This window comes from Pseudorca crassidens, chromosome 9, assembly GCF_039906515.1.
Source record: "Pseudorca crassidens isolate mPseCra1 chromosome 9, mPseCra1.hap1, whole genome shotgun sequence".
Lineage (NCBI taxonomy): Eukaryota > Metazoa > Chordata > Mammalia > Artiodactyla > Delphinidae > Pseudorca > Pseudorca crassidens.
The window spans coordinates 42,974,698-42,996,749 of record NC_090304.1 but is presented as its reverse complement, the minus strand read 5'-3'; the positions used below and the strand labels follow the sequence as shown (position 1 = coordinate 42,996,749).

At 44.6% G+C, this 22,052-nt stretch overlaps 1 protein-coding gene across 12 annotated transcripts in view; it reads left to right on the top strand.

Annotated features, from left to right (window-relative positions):
* The window catches only part of TEAD1 (TEA domain transcription factor 1), a 260,643-nt gene that overhangs the window by 214,188 nt on the left and 24,403 nt on the right, over positions 1-22,052 (top strand). For all 12 annotated transcript variants that reach the window (XM_067749861.1, XM_067749859.1, XM_067749857.1 and 9 more), the window contains one exon: positions 6,332-6,505. In XM_067749861.1, the coding sequence (XP_067605962.1) occupies positions 6,332-6,505 (174 nt within the window). The remainder of the gene's footprint in view (positions 1-6,331; positions 6,506-22,052) is intronic.

The following is a 22,052-nucleotide window of genomic DNA, read 5'->3' as shown; positions in this document are numbered from 1 at the left end:
CTTTGTGCTTTTGTTTCCCTTTATAGTTCTTTCCTCACAAAACTCCATGATGTTTCGAGATAGTTTTGGATTGGCTGTTTATTTAATTTAATAAAGTAATAGATGTGCTTCGTGTATAAGCCAGATCACACCCCACGCATGGCCTGTAAGGCAGAGCAGCCATCGCCTGCCCCCTGGCCCTGTCTCCCACCCCCCCGTCCTGCTCCTTAGGAACAGCTGCTGCCGCCTTTTATTCCTTGCTTTGTATAGTATCTCCGTATTTCTAAACAACATGCTTCTACTCTGTATCTCAGTCCATCGATCTGCAGACGTTATCTCTGACTTCTTACTGTGGAAGACCAGGACTTAGCTCTCTGAACTTAGCACATCCTCACCCCCCCCAATATGGTTACATCACAATTTTTGGTTTAATTAACACTCAGTGTTTATATTACAAACCTGTGCAAATTTTGTACACAGCATGGTTAACGTATAATGGGTTAGAACCATTTTCTTGATTGTAAAACTTGTTTTTTCTAAGGTTTGTCACTGCCTTTTTATTTGTTCCGTTTTTATATACCTACACAAATTCATCCTCCGCATTTCTAACAGAATTCTCAAACTCTTCTCCAGACGATCAGCTAAGTCAGGGAATCTCTCTAGTCCCTTTAGGAGCCCTCCAGCTTCTCGTCCCCTCTGGACTGGCTGCTGTCCAGGTCAGCAGCCCAGCTGCGGGCCAGTGTGTTCCTTTCACCCTTCTTCTGGGTTCCGGCCTCATCTCCCTCTTTTTTTTTTTTTTGCTGTTCACGGGCCTCTCACTGCTGTGGCCTCTTCCGTTGCGGAGCACAGGCTCCAGATGCACAGGCTCAGCGGCCATGGCTCATGGGCCCAGCCGCTCCGCGGCACGTGGGATCTTCCCAGACCGGGGCACGAACCCGTGTCCCCTGCGTCGGCAGGTAGACTCTCAACTACTGTGCCACCAGGGAAGCCCATCTCCTGCTTTTTTGATTTACTCCCTCATTTCAAAAGAACATATCCTCCTATCGCTACCTCATAGTTGCAGGGAAGGTCGGTTTTCTGAACCCTGACAAATCTGAGAGTGTGTTCTGTTCTCTCGTGTGATGGCTAACTTGGTTTTCATCATGGTTTGCACCTTGGGCTTGTGAAGCTTCATTCACATTTTCAGGATAAATCCCACATACGTTCTCCTTGCTAATGAATCACACTGTGTGTTTAGTGCTGGAGAACACTGCCATCCGTACGAACAGAGCAGGTACATGCTGATTTAAGTCATGGGATGTACAGGGGAGGGGATGTTGACTGTCCTTAATCCCAGTCTTCTGTATGAGAATCTTTGAGGACATGTATTTAATGGGCAGCCGATGGTTCTGACTACAGAGGCAAAAAGCTGGCTCCATACATTCACTCTGTAGGTTCTTTGAAGGGAGGGGCTTTGTACCGTTAGCTCATGGATTCCCTGTGCCCACCCCAGTGCCTGGAATATAATGGACCTTAGGTGTGCTGATTTGTTCCACGGAAATCCACAAAAGAAATGTGCAGAGTGAGCACCTTTTCTGTTGTTGTCATTGATATGTTGATAATCAGCATATCTACTGAGTGCCTAGGAGACTTTCTTGTAATTGAACAAGCCAGCGTTAACCTCTCTTTTCGGTATCAAGGAAATTTAGGCTTAGGCTTTGGTAGACGTGACTCACTGACATTCACCCCATTTCTGCTTGCACATTCCCCACATACTTGGGATCGTTGGTTGTTGTTATTTTTGTTGTTTTTGTAAATATTTGTTTTCTGCCATATAGAATAGAACTGCCCTGTTTTGGTTTTGTGTTTCACCTTTAGTTTTGGGGAAACCACCACTGCTGGAAAGAAAATGGGATTTATTGGGGAAAGAGGAAGGGAAGTGAGGTATCCACCCTAGTCTTCTCTTATAAGGAGATCTGGCAGGATGGGAAGTAGAGCCTCACCAAATAGTTTTTAGGGTTTTAATTTCATTAAAACTTGAACCCAAACGTATCAGGTAGACGTCTTCTTTTCAGCCTTCTAGATTTGGGTGCAGAAGGATTCCTCACCTAGCCAGGTTGAATTAAGGAGAGAGGGAGGTCTGTTTGTCCCACTGCTGTGGCCTCCAGGATGCCTTCTTTAGCCCTTTGTATTCTTAGAAACAAAGTCACCTCTTGGCAGGAATAAAGCCACTCAGATGCCAACAGGGTTTGGTTTCAAGTCACCAGCCTTGGGGAGGCAGCGCCCGATTTCCTTTGGCAAAGACAGCCTGCCCATGCTCAGTTCATTTCAGCCACTTGGGCACTAAGGTAACTCCTCAAAATAGAAACCTCTGAAGCCTCTATCTGATGCAGCTGTGAATAATTATGTTTGTCCCGAACTCTAATTTCATTTCTCAGAATTTTGAAAACGTTATTCAGCTTTCTTCTCTTTTCTCAGATCAACTTTCAGAAAAAGTAGATCTGAGTTAGAAGGATCTAGGCATTTATATTTTCTTCTGGAGACAGTGTGGTTGATGTTTGCAGCCAATGCATGGGCTGTGGCATTGACAGATCCAAGTTTTATTCTTAACTTCAGGACTGTTCCTGGATGTGTGACCTCAGGCAAATCTGTTCATCTCTGAGCTTCTATTTCCTCATCTGTAAAAACGATTTTAATAAAATCTGCCTACAGTGTCATTGTGAGGCAGTGACCTCATATATAGAAAGCACATTGTACAAACACTGAATGGACACAGTTCTCTTTCTTTCTGCAGACACAGGTGAGAGGCCAACACCCCGAGCAGCTTGTAATGGGTGGGCTGTAATCAAGGATCTGAACAGCCATGCGGCTTCACAACTTGCTCCCAGCTCTTGGCTTATTTGTGTTTATTTTTCCATTGCTAGGCAGGAGGGATAGCTAAAGTAGGAAAGTTCTTTTGATTCTACGCCAGGATCTAGTTAATCTCACACAATCCACTGCAACAACAGTAATCTTAGCAGCTGTGATTTATTGAACACTTCTTGTATGCTAGGCCCTATGCCGAGCACCCTCTGTGCATTATTTCCTTTAATCTTCCAACCTGTTCTGTATGACAGTCATATATCCCCATTGTACATACGAGAAAACCGAGATTTCAGGTTCTTGTCTGGCTCCAGAGTGCTTTGTGCTCAGCACCTTGATTTTCAGCTATACTTTCATGGTCCCCGTTGAAGAACGCTACATTTTACCCTCCGGTCGTTCACCTTCCTGATCTCTGACGCCTGGAGGTCCAGGCTGTGGTCCCTGAGTTACAACAGTTTTAATTTCACCCCAGCTCGGATTCCCTGGCCCATGGGAGCTGGCGAGGCAGAAGAGCTGGGAGTGAGGTGTGCTCAGCAGAGAGACTCTGATTCTTTTCACAGGTATACTACCCAAGGCTCTGTTTGTATTCCATTCTTTCCCGTAAACTCACTGCCTACAGATGCCACAAGAAGTGACAGAAATGGCGCCTCTCAAAGATGGGTAGGGCTGGGAGCTTGCTGCAAGCAAGGTTTGGTTAAGGGTTGGGTGATGGACATGGAGACAGCCAGTTGTCTGGATAATGAAGGAACAACGCCTTTTGCCCTCTGCTCCTGTACTGGTAACTAGAGGTCCAACAGAGGGGCCAGGCATGAGGCATCACCTCTTCATGCACCTCCTCATCTCTGAGGGCCTTGCACTAGTGTTTGTGCTCCCAGCTTCACCTGTGTTGTTTTTTATCCTCCTACCGACTGATGAGACTGGAAGCGCCTTAGCAGCAGTGCCCCATACATTTCTGTGGGCTTTGGTTTGCTTATAATTGAAAAGATGATGTGATGACATTTGAGAAAATTTTTAAAAGATCAGAGGTACTTCACCCCTCCCTATAACCTCACTTCCCTAACATGACAACGGCTTCTACTTTATTTTAAAAGTTTTCTTCCAGCACAACACATTCTGTTCCTGCATGGCTGCATCCAGGTCTCAGGCCATCCTGAAATCCACCAGACAGCTGGAACAGAGGCTGGATCCATGTCGGAGCTTGACGTTCCTCTTTTTCATTTCACCTGATGCCTTTTAGGGTTTTGGAAGCCTTGGTAAAGATAGCACTCTGATGTTGAGCAGGAGAGGGGCTTAGCCCTCTCCCAGATGGTGCTGGGCCCTGGCCACACTCCCTGTATGTGGACAGCTGGCACCAGATGGGGTATTGGGCCTCCTGCCCTTCCACATTGTGGCCAGAGATCCACAGCGTGTGGGTAACAGGTCATGAGTGTAAACCAGCACTTCCTCAGGATATATTTACAGGGTTTTGTGAGCAAACAACTTTGGGAAACTTTGGGCTATAGAAAGTTACACAATGTTTCTCTTCCGCAGTGCTTTTAATGTGTTATATTCAATGAACCTCAAAGGAGAGAGGTTTTATGAGACATAATAGTAGCTAACATTTATTTAGTGTCTACTGTTTGTTGAATGGAGGAGCTCCAGTAAGCTCTTAGTATGCAGTACATCATTTAAACCCTATAGCACTGGGACTTCCCCGGTGGCGCAGTGGTTAAAAATGTGCCTGCCAATGCAGGGGACACAGGTTCTATCCCTAGTCTGGGAAGATCCCACATGCTGCGGAGCAACTAAGCCCGTGTGCCACAACTACTGAGCCTGTGTGCCACAACTACTGAGCCTGTGTGCCACAACTACTGAAGCCTGCGCCTAAAGCCTGTGCTCCACAGCAAGAGAAGCCACCGCAGTGAGAAGCCTGTGCACCGCAACGAAGAGGTAGCCCCCGCTCGCCGCCAACTAGAGAAAGCCCGCGCGCAGCAACGAAGACCCAACATGGCCAAAAAAATCCGCAACAGGAGAGGCCACAACAGTGAGAGGCCCGCGTACCGCAAAAAAAAATAAACAAAATAAAAAAAATAAAGATTACAAAAAACAAAAATAAACCCTATAGCGCCCTTGGGAGGTAGGTGCCATCGCTGTCCCCATGTCGGAGGCTGGGGGGACTTACCCAGTATCATAGCTGATTGGCAGTGGGCACAAAGTTTTGTGCTGAAGCAGGCTGAGCGCAGATTCCATCTCAGGCAGTACACAGTACTGCTGGTGAGCAGCTTAGAGCAGCCTTCTTTTATTTGGGACTTCTCATTCCCTATGGAACTAGTACTTGGAAGGGCTCTAGTTGGAGAAATGCCAGTGTAAACTTGAAAAGTGAATAGGAACTGGTGGGCAAATACTGACATGGGTTTCTCTTGTGAACCCTGTTGGGTTCTGAGCTCCCTGGAACCCCTGTACCCTGGATGCCTTTGTGTCACATTAGGCTGGTCTTACTGCCTATCCAGCAGGAGAGGCGGGCATGGGGGGGGGGTGCTGGAGTATAGAGTTTAGGCCAGTGGTTCTCCAACTTGGCTGCATATTGGAATTCATCAAGGGAGCATTAAACATTACTGATGCCTGGCCTCATTCTCAGAAATGCCAGTTTAGCCTGGGTGGGACCCAGGCATTGGTGATTTTTAAATGCTCCATGGTGATTCTGCTGCATCCTGGGTGAGAACCACTGGTTTGCCACACTCCTTTTTGGTCTGGTTACCATATCTTATACCAAAGCAAGGAGAAGAAAACATTTCCATTTGTTAAATGACTTGCCAGCGTTTTGATTTGTCTGTTTCTGGTTTTGTGAATGAGTGACTGGACTTTTTTTACTGGTCCCATATAGCCCTGCACCATGAATCCTCTCCATGATCTATACCCATGACTCTAACTTTGCACTGACAGTCACATATTGACCAGCCCTTTTGCAGAAGTTTTAGATTGGTTACTAAGGGGACTTGTGAGAAAGACGCTCAGCTCTCTTATTCCTGATGGAAGAAGTAGGTGGGTACCATTGCTCAGAGCACTGCATTCATGCTGTTGCTAGGGGAGCTGGAGTGACAAGTGTATTCTGGGTGATGGCGTTAGCTGACCACACCCATACTGCTCATTGGACTTACACTGTAAATTATGGGCTCCAAAGGGGGTGTCACTGTCATTTTCAGTTGAGTCAGGTAAAACTGGGTAACGGAATTGTTTCTAGGTTTGGTAGTTGGGTAACTTAAGTTGTTGTTTCCTACTGTGTCTACAAAAAAGACTTTTTTAGGCACTTGGGAAAATATATGCCCTTGTAATAATAGACAATGATTGTTTTAACCCTTAGCTATAATGGCTTTTCTTAATATCTTCCATCTTTTCGAAGGCACAGACCCGAGGCCATTCAAGGCGGAATTCCGGGATTTCGAGACTACCACTCTTTATGCAGCTCAAGATGGATGTGTCCCAGGTTGATCAAAGGGTTTGTAATGGGCATGTTTCTGTTGGTTTCTTACAGTACAACAAACACCTCTTCGTGCACATTGGGCATGCCAACCATTCTTACAGTGACCCATTGCTCGAATCCGTGGACATTCGTCAGATTTATGACAAATTTCCTGAAAAGAAAGGTGGCTTAAAGGAACTGTTTGGAAAGGGCCCTCAAAATGCCTTCTTCCTCGTAAAATTCTGGGTGAGTAAGACCTTGCTGTGATTTCAGTGGATTTTGTCTGAATGGTCGCATCCCACACTTGAGGGCAGAGCACTGGCTGTGGATTCCCACTGACTGATCTGCAGGATCGCCAAGGGATCACAGACTCACATCCGTGGGCCGTCCTCATGCTGGCCTGTGGCACATCCATGTGGTGACCCAGGTGGCATTTGCTGTCCCTGCCAAAGAGACACAGGCAGCTGCTTGGGCTTCAGGGCTCTCTCATTCAATGACAAGAAACTTTGCAAATGGCTGGGGTCACAATGCAGACGTGAGACACTTAGACCCTCTTTCTGTTTGTTCGCACACCATTAAGCAAAGCAACCTATAAATTCCACTGGAGCGTAGGACCTGAGGCAAAGGAGGGGCTTGGGTGGAGCTAAAGACATGCTTCAAGATTTTATAAGTGTCAGAGAGAATACACAATGGCTCTGCCCATTAGGTGCCTCATTTGTGCCTTAAAACACCAAGGGCACATTCCCCCAGCTGCTGGGGCTTCCTGCTGTCCCCTGGCCTCTGAGGAGAGCTTTGCTATTCCTTCTCCACTAGTCAGGCCCGGGCCAGGGGACTGCTGTTGGGTCAGGGATGTCACAGCAAGCGTAAGGATAATGTGTGTGTACTGGGGGCCTAAGAGCAGAGGACCTGCTGGCACTGAGCGTTTATAACTCCTCAGTCTTGACAAGAATAAAAAGAAAATGGCTCAAATGTTTGCGCTTCTTAGCATGGCATTAAAGGCCCTAAAAGAGCTGGTTCCGGGTGTTTCCCTTGCTGTCTGTCCTATGGCCTGCCTTTGTGCGTGAGTGGTTGGACTTTTTACTTCTCCTCCTCTCCCTCCTTCTTTTGAGGTGGTGGCTTCTTTATTACATAGCACCGTCCTCACTTAAACAAATGGTTGATTTTTCTCTTAGTCCTATCGCGTTGTGTGGTTACTCAGTTCCCATGCTGTGTCATCATTACTTGGATGTGTGTCCCACTCCTGGACTCGACTGCTTCCAGGCACCTTATTCATAATGGTGGCTACACTGATCGAATGCCTGCTGTTGGCCGGGAGCTGCGCTCATGCTTTACATGCATTTTATCCAGTCTTCCCAGTGTTACCTGGAATTTGCCTCATATCCAACTAAGAAAACAGAGACCCAGAGATCACAAAGTACAGGCTGCACCAGGGTGGGGACCTGGGGCTTGAAATCTGATCCGTTTGACTGAAGTGCCTTTGCTATGTTTCCTGGCTGCTTCGTGTCCCCTGGACCCCACCCACAGGGTCTGTCAATCGCTCTCCATATCTGCGAAGCTAAGCAAACACCTGACACAAAAACATCAACAAATGGGGGAAACAAACAGATGAACTAAGGAAAAATTCATATTTTAAATTCCTTGGGAGGAAATTTACATATTAAATTCAGTTCGTTTAGGTTTTTTTTAATCCTTGCATGGTAACTGGATTTCATTTGTCATGCTTCCATATTGAATTTGGATTGTGGAAGTAGCCTTCTACTTAATTTAATGTTCTCGGGATCAGTAATACACGTGGACGCCCTGAAGAAGCACTTCCTTTTTCTAAGCAGTCACTTCCTTCTTCTAAATTAGTGGCTGCCACCTATTGACTTGAATGGTGGTTGGGGGTCAGTTGTTATATGATAACACAGCAGATTTTAAAGGGTGTTCTACAGACCCCTGGGGGGTTCCTCAGTCTCCTTTCAATGGGCTGACAAGGTCAAGATAATTTTCATTATGACACTGAGATATTATTTTCCTTTTGAACTCTGCTGATGTGCTCATTGATGGTTCAAATGTAATAGGGTTAAAACTGCTGAAGCCTTGGATCAGTCGGGCTGGGTTGCATGCACAGTTTCTGGGGTTTTTTTTAATATAAATTTATTTCTTATTTATTTATTTTTGGCTGTGTTGGGTCTTTGTTGCTGCGTGCGGGCTTCTCATTACAGTGGCTTCTCTTGTTGCAGAGCACGGGCTCTAGGCACGTGGGCTTCAGTAGTTGCAGCACACAGGCTCAGTAGTTGTGGCTTGCGGGCTCTAGAGCACAGGATCAGTAGTTGTGACGCACTGGCTTAGTTGCTCTGCAGCATGTGGGATCTTCCCGGACCAGGGATAGAGCCTGTGTGTCCCCTGCATTGGTAGGCAGATTCTTAACCCCTGCGCCACCAGGGAAGCCCGCACAGTTTAAATTAAAAAAAAAAAAAATCAGTCACACCAAGAATGTCCTTTATGAGGTTTATTATATCTTGAACCTAGAGTACACACTGAAAATGAATGCAGTGAGCCTGCCTGCTACATCAAGGAAAACAACGGATAATTTTTGTTGCCAAAGATAAGCTTTGAGCTTTCAAGTAAAAATAAGAATTTTGGAAAACTTGTATCCACTTTGGTGAACTTGACAGCTTCCCAATACTTAAAAGACTTTTCTGCTGGGATCTACAGTCATATTAACAAATGTGATTTTTTTTTTTATACTGTGCAAGATAAACCAATGGATTTTAAAGTAACAGAGTGTGAAAAGTTCATTGATATGGTTTCAGACTCCACACTATAGCTAACCTTTAAAAACTACGGCTTGTCAAGTTTTGGTGTAGTGTCAAAGAAAAATGGCCACAATTATCTGAAGAACCTATTAAAATATTCTTCCCTTTTCCAGCCACATATTTATGTGAGGCTGGGTTTTCTTCATGTACTTCAACCAAAAGTTGAAGTACAAATCATGACAGATTGAATTTAGAAGCAGGTATGAGAATCTAGGTATTTTTCATTAAGCCACACATTAAGTAGATTTGCAAAATGTAAAACAGTGCTATCCTTCTCACTAATGTTCATTGTTTTTTAAAATATGGGTATGTCTAATTAAAAAAAGATGTATGTTAACACCCAATGAGCTTAATATTATGTTTAAATCAGGTAATAAATATTTAAAATTTTTCTCAGTTTAAATTTCTGACGTGGAAAATACAGACAGCTATAACCTACAGAAACAAAAGCTCTTTGAGGTCCTCAGTAAATCTTAAGAGTGGAAAAGGGGTCCCAAGATCAAAAGTTTGAGAGCCACTATTGTGAAGGATATAAAAAGAGACTGTTCTACCCAAATGAATTAAAATTAATCAGAAATTGTAGGATAAGATAAAAATAAGCCATTTTCAGTGCTTTCAAATTAAACGGTATTGGTTTTTTTGTTTTCCTTTTTTTTTTTGGCTGCGTTGGGTCTTCGTGGTGGCGCGTGGGCTCAGTAGTTGCGCCTTGCGGGCTTAGTTGCCCTGCGGCATGTGGGATCTTAGTTCCCCGACCAGGGATCGAACCTGCGTCCCCTGCATTGGAAGGTGGATTCTTAACCACTGGACCACCAGGGAAGTCCTCTATATAGTATTGGATTTTAATGATAATAAGATTTCTTATAGTCAGCATATTGTTTGACTATAAAGTGGAATGCAAAGTATTAGAAAGTTGTTTTTGTTTTTGCTTCCAAAATTTTCCATTTTACACAGGGGATGATTTTAATAAATGCTTTCAGTGATGGGACCCTTCAGTCATGAATCCCCAAATAATGAAGTCTAGATTTGCAGATGTTTAGAGTGTGGTGGCTAGTATGAGATTTCCGAATGTAGAAACAATTACTCTGAGATTAGATATTAGTTTATTAAATTAAGATTTGCAGAATTAAAATTGAGCTCTTCTATGAATATGATGGAAGACATCACTCCTTCAGTATAATTGTTAGCAGTACTTAACCTTTATGAAGAAATTCAGTCCTGACTATGTTAGAATAAATGAGGAAAGGCAGTTTGAATTAGGTTTACAGTTTGCTGCAACTTGAAATCTCATTGCCTTCCTCTAATGACTGAGAAAGCATGAATTACACTTAGACTCTATCCTTGAATGTCAGTGGGTGTTTCTTAAGTAGGCTTAATCTTCCTTTTGAAATTTCTTTCGTATTAGCAATTTGCTTCACAGATTTTCATTTTTGTGTGAATTCAGTGCATTTCAACAGAGGTCCTATCCTCACGTCTCCTTTCTTCTCCTCCCTTTTTCCTCTTTCTCAAAGTGCCTGCAGTCTCCAGGTTGTCACCATCAGGCTGACTCTTAGTTTGTTCATAATGATTGCTCCATGTCCATTCTGGGCTCATTCAGGCTAGATCAGCTTAGGAGTTTGCTGTGGGAGAAATACTGAGTCTACCTGAGGTACCCGCACTTACGCCCAAGCTGTGACCCCAGCTCTTTGCCAGGGGACACTGAGGTAAATGGGATGTCAGTGAGTCATGTAGTGGTCACTCCACTGGCTTCAGGGTGGAAGACTCTGACTGGCCCCCCAGGACTCAGGCCCCAAAACACAACTGAATGGCAGAGCCACAGATGCCAGTGTTGTGGGTGCCCCTCCACCCTGTGAGCCTTAATGGTATGGGACACCCAAGGGCCTCTGTGAATGGCTGTGCATCTGGGGAGACCTTTTTTTTTTTCTTAAGAACCTTATTGAGGTATCATTTACATACCATAAAATTTTACTCATTTTCTGTGTACAAGTCAATGATATTTAGAAAAATTTGCAGAGTTTTGTGGTCGTCACCACTCTTAAATTTTAGAATATTTTTATCATTTCAAGAAGATGCCCAGGGCTTCCCTGGTGGCGCAGTGGTTGAGAGTCCGCCTGCCGATGCAGGGGATACAGGTTCGTGCCCCGGTCCGGGAGGATCCCACATGCTGCGGAGCAGCTGGACCCGTGAGCCATGGCCGCTGAGCCTGCACGTCCGGAGCCTGTGCTCCGCAACGGGAGAGGCCACAACAGTGAGAGGCCCGCGTACCGCAAAAAAAAAAGATGCCCAGTGCCCATTTGCAGTCAGTCTTTATTCCCACTTCCAGGCCCAGGCAGCTACTAATCCACTTTCTGCCTGTACAGATTTGCCTTTTCTGGACATTTCATGTAAACGGAATCATTCAATGTGTGGTTGTTGGCATCTGGCTTCTCTCACTTATAATGTTTTCGTAGCCTGAGTCAGTGATTTGCTGCTTTCTGTTGCTAAATACTATCCCACTGTGTGGATAGACTGCATTTTACTTATCCATGCACTAGTTGATAGACTTGTGGATTGTTTCCACTTTAGGCTTTTATAAATAATTCTGCTATGACATCTTTGTGGACAAGTCTGTGTGTGGATGTATGGTTTCATTTTTCTTGGGCAGCTAGCTATGCAGGAGTGGAATTGCTGGGTCTTACGGTAACTCCGTGTTTAGCTTAAGAAACTGTCCAGCTGTTTTCTGAGATGGTTGTACCACTTTACAGTCCCAGCGGGGAGCTGTTGGGGTCACCTCCTCCTTTGACCATTACGTCTGCGAGTATTAGGATAGGGAGAGATGGCAGTGAGTGTGGCAGGTAAGGGACCAGTGGGAAGCACCAAAACAAGGGACATGTAAGGCTAGTTAAGGTGTATTCAGGTGCATCAAGGTGTTTTGCAGCTGGGCCCTCACTTATATAGGAAACACAGGTGGGTGGAAAATGAGGAAAGAGAGGAATCAGGGGGGTTCATTTGTATCAGTCATAGGGAGCTGTCAGTGGCTTCAACAAATTTTGAGCCAAGAGAGTAATAGGATTCTTTTTACTGTTAAGCAACTTTCTCCACATTTTGCCTTTTTAATTTTTGTTCTTTAACTTCTTCCTTTTATGACAGTCTCCTGTTTATTTCCTTCCTCTTCCTTCTTGCCTACTTTTTATTCACTCCCGTGCATTTTAATTCTACTCCACATCTCATTACAAAGAGCGGAATGTGAATTTGCTGGAGCAGGAGGGAAGGGGCTCCTCTCTTTTTCAGCAGTGTGTGACCGTGGCTGTTAATGAGTTCCTCCTTTGAGCCAGTCCCTGGACTAGGCATAAGCATGTACTTGGTATTATTTAAACCCTGTGAGGTACATGTGATTATTCCCACTTTACACATAAAGAAACAGTCATGGAGAGGCAGAGTGATTTCTGCAAAGTCACACAGCTAATTGATGCCAGATCTGCTGGACTCCGGAATCCATGTGCTTTCCACGACGTCTATGCGTGGAAGCCAGTGCGGGTACCTGAAGTGAAGCAGTGTAGTTTCTTTGTGAAGGCATGTCAGTATGGGGCGCTCAGGTGTCTGTTTACCTGGGCACCAAGGTGAGTAGACTACTGTTACCAGGAAGTTCAAGTTGAATCCTAAGTTTTAGCAGAGCGATCAGTGCAACCCTGGTAGCTGCCTGTGCGGAGGGCAGCACCATCGTGTTCACATGTTTACGAAGCCAACATCATAATCTTCTAGGCAGTTTTCGAAATCTATAATTTTTAATTCATTCCTAAATGCACCATGAATATGGCTTAATGTGATACATGTTTATGTAGTTTCAACCAAGGAGTGCGTTAAATCTGGCATCCTGCTTTTCTTCCTTATCTAGCACCCTTCCCTGTAGCTAGATGTCATTAGATCCCTAATACCATTATTAATGACTGCATAATATCCTCTCTACTGGGTGTATCATAATTTAACCATTCTTATTAGACACTGATTAGGATGTGTGTGTGTGTGTGTGTGTGTGTGTGTATAGGTATGTGTGAGTTTGTGTCTGTGTGTAAAGAACCAAGTTGCTTTCGAAAGTTGTTAATAGTGAGCATACCAGGCATCTTCATCAGCCTCGTGTGGCGTAATTTAAAAGAAAACAACTTTCTGTTGTCACTTTGGTTTTTGGCTTCCTCTGCATCTGCAGCTATTTTTTCTTTCCACTCAAAGTCTTTAATCCTTCCTCACTCTCTATAGAAACAACTATTAATAAGGTTAAACATACTGTGTTCCCTCGATTCTAAGACATATACTTCCCATGTCAACAGTCATAGAAGTGGGATGCTTCTTACAGTGGCCATCATAAGCACCGTGCCCACCCCTACACAGAGGGGTAAGTCATGATGCGGTTATTATTACTTGCCGTTTGCAACCCTAGGCAGTGTAAAAGGCATCTCACCACCTCCTTGTCACCTTAGTTGAATTACTTGCACTAGTAGTGTATACTACTATACTTAGTAGCTTAAATTTGAATCCCTAATTAAAATGTCTCAGAAAAATTATAGTTTGATGCAGCATTGAAATTGTTATTATCGTTGAGGAAGAGTGTGGGACCGGATTTGTACTAAGTGAACATTTTGCACTGGCAGAAAACCATGCTTCTATTTTCCTTGTAAAACAACGGTCAGATGCTTTGTGGGCTCTAAGAAAGGAAGATGTACACCCACAAGTGGACAGAGCTGTGCTTCATTTCAGTATTGAGATCCACGCAGGTGGGTTGCCAGCAATATGGCAGACACTGCAGCTAGTTTAAGATAAAATGTCAGCTGTCTTGGAATTCATCATAGAATCCCCAAAGCTAGAAGGAAGTAGGTGCGATTCAGTCATGCATCCTGAAAGACAGAAACCCAAGTATAGCTTGCAGCTCACTTTCAAAAGAAGTTTGTTTCCAGCCATAAGTAGCTTACTTAAGGGAATAAACAAAATGATGGATTTAACCAAATTAAAAAATGCAATGAAAGTAATATTTTTGGAGGAGCCTCAAAATTCTACTCTCTGTCCTAACAGTCCTCAAGAGTGTCAAGCTTGGGGACACTGGTTCAAAGAAAGCTGCGCCACGAACATGTTACTTATAAACCTCACAGCCTAAAACTATTCAGAAGAATCGTTAGGATGATGAAGGCTTACTCTCAAACTCTGTTTGGAATAACAAAGAAGAAAATAATATGAAATTGTATGGCTCTGTATCCTGTGGTTAAGAAACAAATTCTTAATTATAATACTTCTTTTTTCTCTCAAATCATTACTAAATTAGTGGTATGTTAGAAATCAGGATATACTCCATGTTACCCTATGGCTATTTATGCTTTGCTTTTTAAAATTCTTGGGATTATGATCATCCAGTGTAAACAATTAACAATTTATTCATAGTGATTCAACTTACTTTCTTAAACTATTTTTCTGGAGGAAGAAAAAGCAAGGCTAGGTTTACTAACCAGAGGAGATGTGAGAAGATATTATAAAACAGAAATGGAAAGCGAATTATCTGGAAAGAGGGCAGCCTTTAGAAGATGTTTTTATCTTGGTAGGAACGAAATGACATTTGTTGGACAAAATGACAGGCACTATAAATAAAACAACTGGGCTTTATTTAGGGAGAAGAAACTGGGTGCACATGTAACCCGCCAGAGTTTCAGCCTGTTTCTAATTGGATTCTGCATGATTTAGGCTGGAATTGTAGACTTGAGTCTATCATTTGGAACCAAATGTCCCTGTTGCAATTCATGGAAAAGGACGTTAGCAAAATGGAATAATTTGCTCCCCACATGTTTTAACCGGTTATCAATAAGGAAAGGGCCTTTCAGTTCAACAAGCTTTCCCTTTCTCTACTTCTGTCTCTTCTCACAACAGTGTTAAGTTCTGAAATTATGTGAACAATAGGAAGTAATGGAATGATGTAGTGGAAGGAAGATTAGCAAGAAATACCATATTCAGAGGTACTTATGGGGCTAACACATGATAAGTTCTCTTTGGTAGACTGTGACTCTATGATTATCTTCACCAGGGTCTGTTTTTTTGAAAAATCATCTTTGGATAGCAGTTTCTGATATTTCATGTAGAAGGATGGGGGTTGGGGGGGCATGGTGGTCAGTAACCTTGCACATCCAACCCATTTTGGCTTGATTTTATGAGAAAAATATCTGGAGCTTGTTAGTGCTTTCTGCATTGACTGCTGTCTATTATTGCTTCCTTCCTGTTTTCCCAGGCCTGTGCCCTAAACTTTGTAAGCCTTCCCCAGGGAGCAAGGATCCTATCCATAGCATTTGTTTATCCAGCAGTGCAATGTATATAGCAGATTTTCAACAGTTTTTTATTTTATTTATTTATTTTTTTAATTCAGTTGATGAAGAGTTATTTCATTCAGTACACCTAGAGGAATTGCTGTACACGGGGTCCTAGAACTGTCACTTGGCCAGCACTGATAGTGTAGGCAGATATCGTAGGCATCTGACAGTTTGTTGAATAAATTTCTCAAGGAATTTACTGAAAGAGGGTAGGAGGAGACCTCAAGAGATTCACACAAAAACTTTTCCAGGCTCTCTCTGGAGTTGTTAGGTTCTTAGAGAAATAGTTTAATCATTTACATTAGTAATGAATATACACATCGCCAGTGAGTCATTCAACAAATCAGTCAATTCACTGATTTCTACTTTGCTCCTAGAAAGCTGGGGAAGCAGACATGAGTAAGAGGCAGACCTTAGGGTCTGGTGTGGGATGGCAGACACACTGTGGGATAGAGGCTCTAGTGGAAATGTGGAAGCACAGAGGTAGAGGAGGTGCTCTTTCTGCCTGAGAACATTTTGGAAGGCCTCACAAAGATGTGGCATTTGAGCTGAATCTTGAAAGAATTTAATCAATGGAAGGGGAGTGGGAAGGAGTTTTCAGGGCAGGTGGACGCTTGTGCAGAGACGAGGAGTCCTACTAAGAGTTGACAGAAGGTCCTGGGGGCCGCTGGGCCTCACAGAACCTGGAGAATTGTGAGAGTTGAGGGTGGAAACGATCTCCATGGCAGTGACTTTATTTAAAAGAGCCTTTCTGAATCCACTGAAAACATAAGGCAGAATAGGACAGCCTGGAAGCTGGGAGCAGAAGCTCACTCTGCTTTTCCCTCAATCCCTCGACCTCAGTCCCACCACGGATCCTTTTTTTTTTTTTTTTTTTTAACCTTGAACTCTTCAGGACATCTAGGCAGAATCTAAATTGGGAATTCCCTTAACCTCATGGGAGAATCCATCTGACAGCTGTTCCTCTAATGCTTTCTGTCCTGGGCCACTGGGCTCAGTGGTTGCTAACAAAGCCAAGGTCAGGGGTCCATTCTTTCCTGCATGGGGCTGTTTAACTCTGCTCCGTGCCGTGGTTACAGGTTGAGATGCAGAGCCACTGTGCCCCCCAAGAGCTGCTGCTAAGCAGAAGCCCAGGGGAAAGCAGACGTGTGGTACACCTGCGCCTCCCAGCATTCACCCTGTTCATGGAGGCACAGTTAGCTTCACTCTGTAACCATCACCAAGAAAAGCTTGAGAAGGAAAGAATTGAAGTGGCACAATCAGGGTGTGGCTGCTTATTTCCAGACCCAGTTTTGCAAGGAGTTAGTGGATTACCTAGACATAGTCATAAACCCCTCAGGCATCTTGGTCAGTTGTCTAAAACTGGACCTATACCCTTGGTGATGTGTGAAATTCCCTCTCCCTGTGAAGGTAGAGATGCAAGGTACACCCTACCCATCCACCCCCATTTTAATGTACTGTTTACATTACCAAAGCAAGAGAAGCTTATTAAATTTTCCACGCAGTTCCAAAGACTATAGAAGAAAAAGTGAGACCGGCCCTCCGCCAGCCCTGTATCCTCCCTGACTTTTTATATGCATCTACAAACAGTTACGTACACCATTTGTTTTCACTAAAAGAAGTATCATGCTCCATGTGTTATTCAGCAGCTTCATTTTTTTCCCACTCAAAAATATTTTGAGCATAAGATGTCTCCTTACAGCAATGGAAATTTGAGGGTAAGTCCCAATTTTTGTTATTCTTTTTTGGTAAAGGTGAATTGTTAGAAGAGTTGCCAGATTTAGCAAATAAGAATTTAAACCACCCAGTTTGATTTGAATTTCAGGTAAACAGCGTATACTTTTTTAGTGTCTGTCCCATGCCATCTTTGGGACAAAGGGATATGTCCCTATCCCCAGGGAAAAAAGTATGTTGTTTATATAAAAATCAAATTTAACCAGGAAACCTGTTATTTTATATGGCAACTCTCCACTTGTTAATTAGTTGATTGATTTGTTGTTATTGTTCTATGTAAGACTGTTCATGCACAAAAACTCCAGACCAGAAAAAAGGCCTTGTTTTCTGGTCTGGAAAAGATGGTCTCTGGCCGATGTTCGCCTGCCTGGTGAATGCTTTGGGTGAAGGGCCAGCTCAGCTGGGCGCCCAGGACTCTTTAACTGCCTCCGGTGGAGAGAACTGGCCTGTGCAGCTGCTTTGTACTAGGACCTGAGACCTTTGCTCTTTCACCCCAGCTACTACTGTGTGAAGTCACCGGTGGCAGTTACCTGAAGTTGTGTGGGCGATATTAATTGAATTTTTTTTTAATGAATGCGATATTTGTAGGAATTTGCAATGCAAACAGCCAGTCTTTCAGGCAGTGCCTATTGTAATTAGAGCAAGCTTTTAAGATTCTTTGAAGTACTAAATGTTGATGAAATTCAAATGGGTGCTGATCTGCACTATAAAGGGGCTCTTGGTGGTTGTTTTTTAAAATCTTCTATTTTGTAGATGTAAATATATGCCCTAGTTCGTGGGAAGTAACTTGAAGGGGGGGGGCTGAGTTTATGCCTGTTATTCTTATTTAAAACAGCTGTGGCCGGAGAACTACAGCTTCGTCCTGTTGCACCGGGCAGGGGCACCGTGGCCCGAACACCCTCAAAGCCTCCCTTCCCTTTGGGCAGCTTTCTCGCTCTCCCCAAATGCAAGTTGACCTGCCCCCGGGGGGTGGGAGGAGGGGGCGTGGCGGCTGTCCCACAGTCGTCCCAGCTTCCCGCACCCCAGGCCTCCGAAGCCACGGGGCAGATGCATGCAGATGAGTCAGGCCGGGAGGGTTGGGGAGCAGACCGCAGCCTCAAGAGTCCCCTGCCCGGGCTGCCTCCTGGAGCACTTCTGCCTGCCGGCTCACGGCCCAGGGCAGAGCAACTGCTGTTGCGGCGCCTGGGGGAGCAGCTGTAAGGCCCACGTGGTGCCCTGCCTGCCCGAGCCTCACCACGTGGCAGGCCTGGATGGACGCCCACGACAGGGCCTGGCTCCCAGCGCTGCCTGCCAAGGAGCCAGATGCTGCCATTGGAAAAAATTGCTTCACAATTTGAAATCTTGGTCCTTTGATCATGGCTGGGAGAGGATGGAGAGGAGAGGTTCAAAGTGGTGAAAATGCCAGCGTCTCCTTGCATCCATCGGTGCTTATTATACTGTCTCTTGTCAGGGACAATACTCTTGATGTTTTCATTTTTGCAACCAGGTAATTCCTGCCTAGCCCTTCCAAGCCCTCCAGGTGGAAGGGAGAGGCCGGTGGGAAGGGAGTGTCTGCAGCCTGCTCCTTTCCTACCCCGTGCCCAAGCCCTCTCCCCTGCCGTTGGACTAATCTGCTTCCTCTTTATTCCTGCAGGCCTTTTCTTTCTGAGGCCAGTGACAAACTAGTTGTGTCAGCCAAATGCTGCCTCTGCCTGAGCTGCACCATTCCATTCCGCCCTTGGCAACCCTCACACTCATTTCCCTGTCGTTCAGGCACCTGGAGCCAGGTTTCCAGAGGCCTGAGGTTTTGCAGAGCCCCTTCCCTGGCCCAGCCCTCCCCTCAGAGGACTCTGGATCCTACGTAACTGGGCTAGGCCTTGTTTTCCTCACGCATGAAATGGGAAGAATCATTCTTTGAAGAATATTGCTTTTTTTTTTTTCCTTCAATTTCAAAAACATGAAATGAAGCAGTGGAACACATCCATGAACAAATACGCTTGCTGAGTGAGAGGTAACAGAGGAGAAACCAAGCCGAAGTCTTGTCTTGTGACTTACATGTCTCAGCTGCACAAGTAACAAGTGTGTAGGAGAAGGATTATTTAGGGAAGAATTTGAGGGAATTTGATGTTTCACTTTTTTGTTTCCTTGCTGTCTGGTGCAGTCAGCTTTCTCTGCCTAGCATTGTAACCTGCTTCTGCTTCGACCTTACACTGTTTTCCAGGACTTGCCCGCATATAGATCCTCAAGTTTTTAATCCATTCCCCACACATTTATTAACGATGGCCTTTTTTGCTTCCAGGAAGAACTTCATGACATCTCTAATCATATCTTTGTGGGAAAGATTGTAATTTTGTTACCTGTTTGAGCAGTTATGCCTAAAACCTAAGGCTTGTTATAAACTCACAAATCAGAAAAAGTACTAAGTTTTCTGTTTGAAAAAAGCCATTGCCGCATCTGTGCTGCTCACCTGATAAGCATGGATTGGGACTCAGACTGGCTCTGGGGGGAAAGCGTCTATCTTGTTTGTTGATTATGAACCACCGTCTACTTTGGGTCACACCTCTGGAGATGTGACTTGAGGCTCTGTCTTTAATCTCTGTCCAGGTCTGTGTTGAAGTCCCTGGGTTGACAGGAGTGGTCTACGTTTTTGTGGCACGTTTCAGTATACAGATGAGGCTCGTATACGTTCTCTCTTCTGATCACAGTGGTGGGCTTTGGAAACAGATCTTCTCTGAGGTTAGAGATGCGGAGAGTGAGACGCAGAGGAGTGACCGCTGTCCATGCTGTCCGTCAGGTGTCTGAGATGAGATGATGACAAGTGAAGACTCAGGATTCTCAAGTCTCTGAACTAGATGGAAGGGAGGTCTGAAGTCAGGATGGAGTTTAATAAAAATAAACATGGAACTTGGATCCTAGGAAGCAGTAGGACCTGAAGAACTCTGTGGTGTGAAGGGGGAGTGGAAAGGTGAGATGAGGGGGGAAATGAAAGACGGTTGCAGGATTGTCTTACAGCAGTGTTCTCAGGCCTGCGTGATTGCAGAAGGCAGAGCTGTAGGTGGAAGCGGCTGGGAAGCCGATTGCAACGTAACGGGTGTGGTAGGCATCAGCATGTCCGAGTTCTTACCACAGTGTTAGGGGATGTGTTACATTACATGGAAAGGGGGAGTGGAGGTCGCTAAGAGCAGACAGGGAAATACCTTGGGTTATGTGAGTGGGTAAATCACAAGTTTCCTTAAAAGTGGCAGAGGGAGGCAAGAGAAGAGGTCTAGAGAGATGACAGCTGGCAATGTGAGGTCTCAGCCTGGTGTTGCTGGCTTTGAAAATGGGGCAAGGAGCTAAGACACAAGGAATGTGGAAGCTGAAAGGGGCAAAGAATCCGATCCCTCCCCAGAGCCTCCAGAAGCGAACACAGCTCCACCAATACCTTGATCTCAGCCTGGTGAGACCCATGTTGGATGTCCGACCTACAGAAGCAGAAGACCATAAATTGGTGGTGTTTTAAATCACTAAATTGGTGGTAGTTTGTTAAAGCAGCAATAGAAGACTAATAACAACAGGAAAAAGAACTCTCTAACAATTAGGTCTGCCCGGGACATGGTGAGTATTTTATTAAAGGAATGATTTTCCTGTGTCTGAAGGTAGTGTTTAGCCAGAAGGCACCGCAGGTCAGGAAAGGACTGTAGAAAGGACTCCTGCCTTAGGTGGTAGGAGAAGGAGCTGGTCTCTGAACCCAGTTCATATAGAGGGTCTCTGTTCTAGGGCAAAATGGGCAAAGATTCCTTAGAAGGGCCCGTTTGCCTGGACTCTCCTGCCCTCTCCAGTCACATCGGCAAGGCGCTTGTTTTTTTGTTTTTGTGTTTTTTCATTTTAGAACATGGCCCATGACTAGCTAGGGAGGGGGAAATTTCCCCTTCTACCCCTCTTGAGTTCTTGTGGCTGGACTGAAAATAAAATTGACACAAGACAGATTAATAGGAGAAACAGAAACAAATTTTGTTTTAATTCGTGGCAATGGAGTTCACACAGAAATGGGACCTAAGAAGTGGCTGAAGCAGGCATCTATTCTACTTTTTAGACAAACGATAAATTTGTGAGGAATCACAGGACAAAGAGACGTAGGTTTGGGGTGCTTAATTAGTGAAGAATCTAAACAGGGCTTGGGCTTGGGGAAGTAAAATTTTAAAGTAACAAGGTTTGTTTAAAAGGCTTCTCGGCCCTAAATTCTCGATCTCTGGTGATGAGGGTGTCCTTCTACCTCCAGATGCAGGAAGTATACCTTTCATATGAGAGATTTATTTCCTGATTTCAGGGAGACCGAGGGGCGGGTCAACCTCTTCCATTGGTTGTTTCTTAAGTAACTTTAATCCAAAATAAGTATGCCATTGAGGCACATTTTGGAACGGGCTGCCCTGGGCCCCAACAGCTGGCTTATACCCAGAGGATAGGATATCGTTTGAACTTGGAATTTGTTGGAAGGATAAGTTTGCTGGGTTCTAGTTGTTTCTTGGATTTTTAAAAATTAATTTATTTATTTATTTATTCATTTACTTATTTTTGGCTGGGTTGGGTCTTTGCTGCTGCGCGTGGGCTTTCTCTGGTTGCAGCGAGCGGGGGCTACTCTTTGTTGCGGTGCTTGGGCTTCTCATTGCAGTGGCTTCTCTTGTTGCAGAGCACGGGCTCTAGGCGCACAGGCTTCAGTAGTTGCAGCACGTGGGCTCAATAATTGTGGCTCGTGGGCTCTAGAGCTCAGGCTCAGGAGTTGTGGCGCACAGGCCTAGTTGCTCTGCGGCATGTGGGATCTTCCCGGACCAGGGCTCAAACCTGTGTCCCCTGCATTGGGAGATGGATTCTTAACCACTGCACCACCAGGGAAGTCCCTGTTTCTTGGATTTTTATATTTATTTGCTTTTAGAAAATATCCTGTAATCAGGTAAGAGCTGATTAGGCAAAAATAGTTTGTAT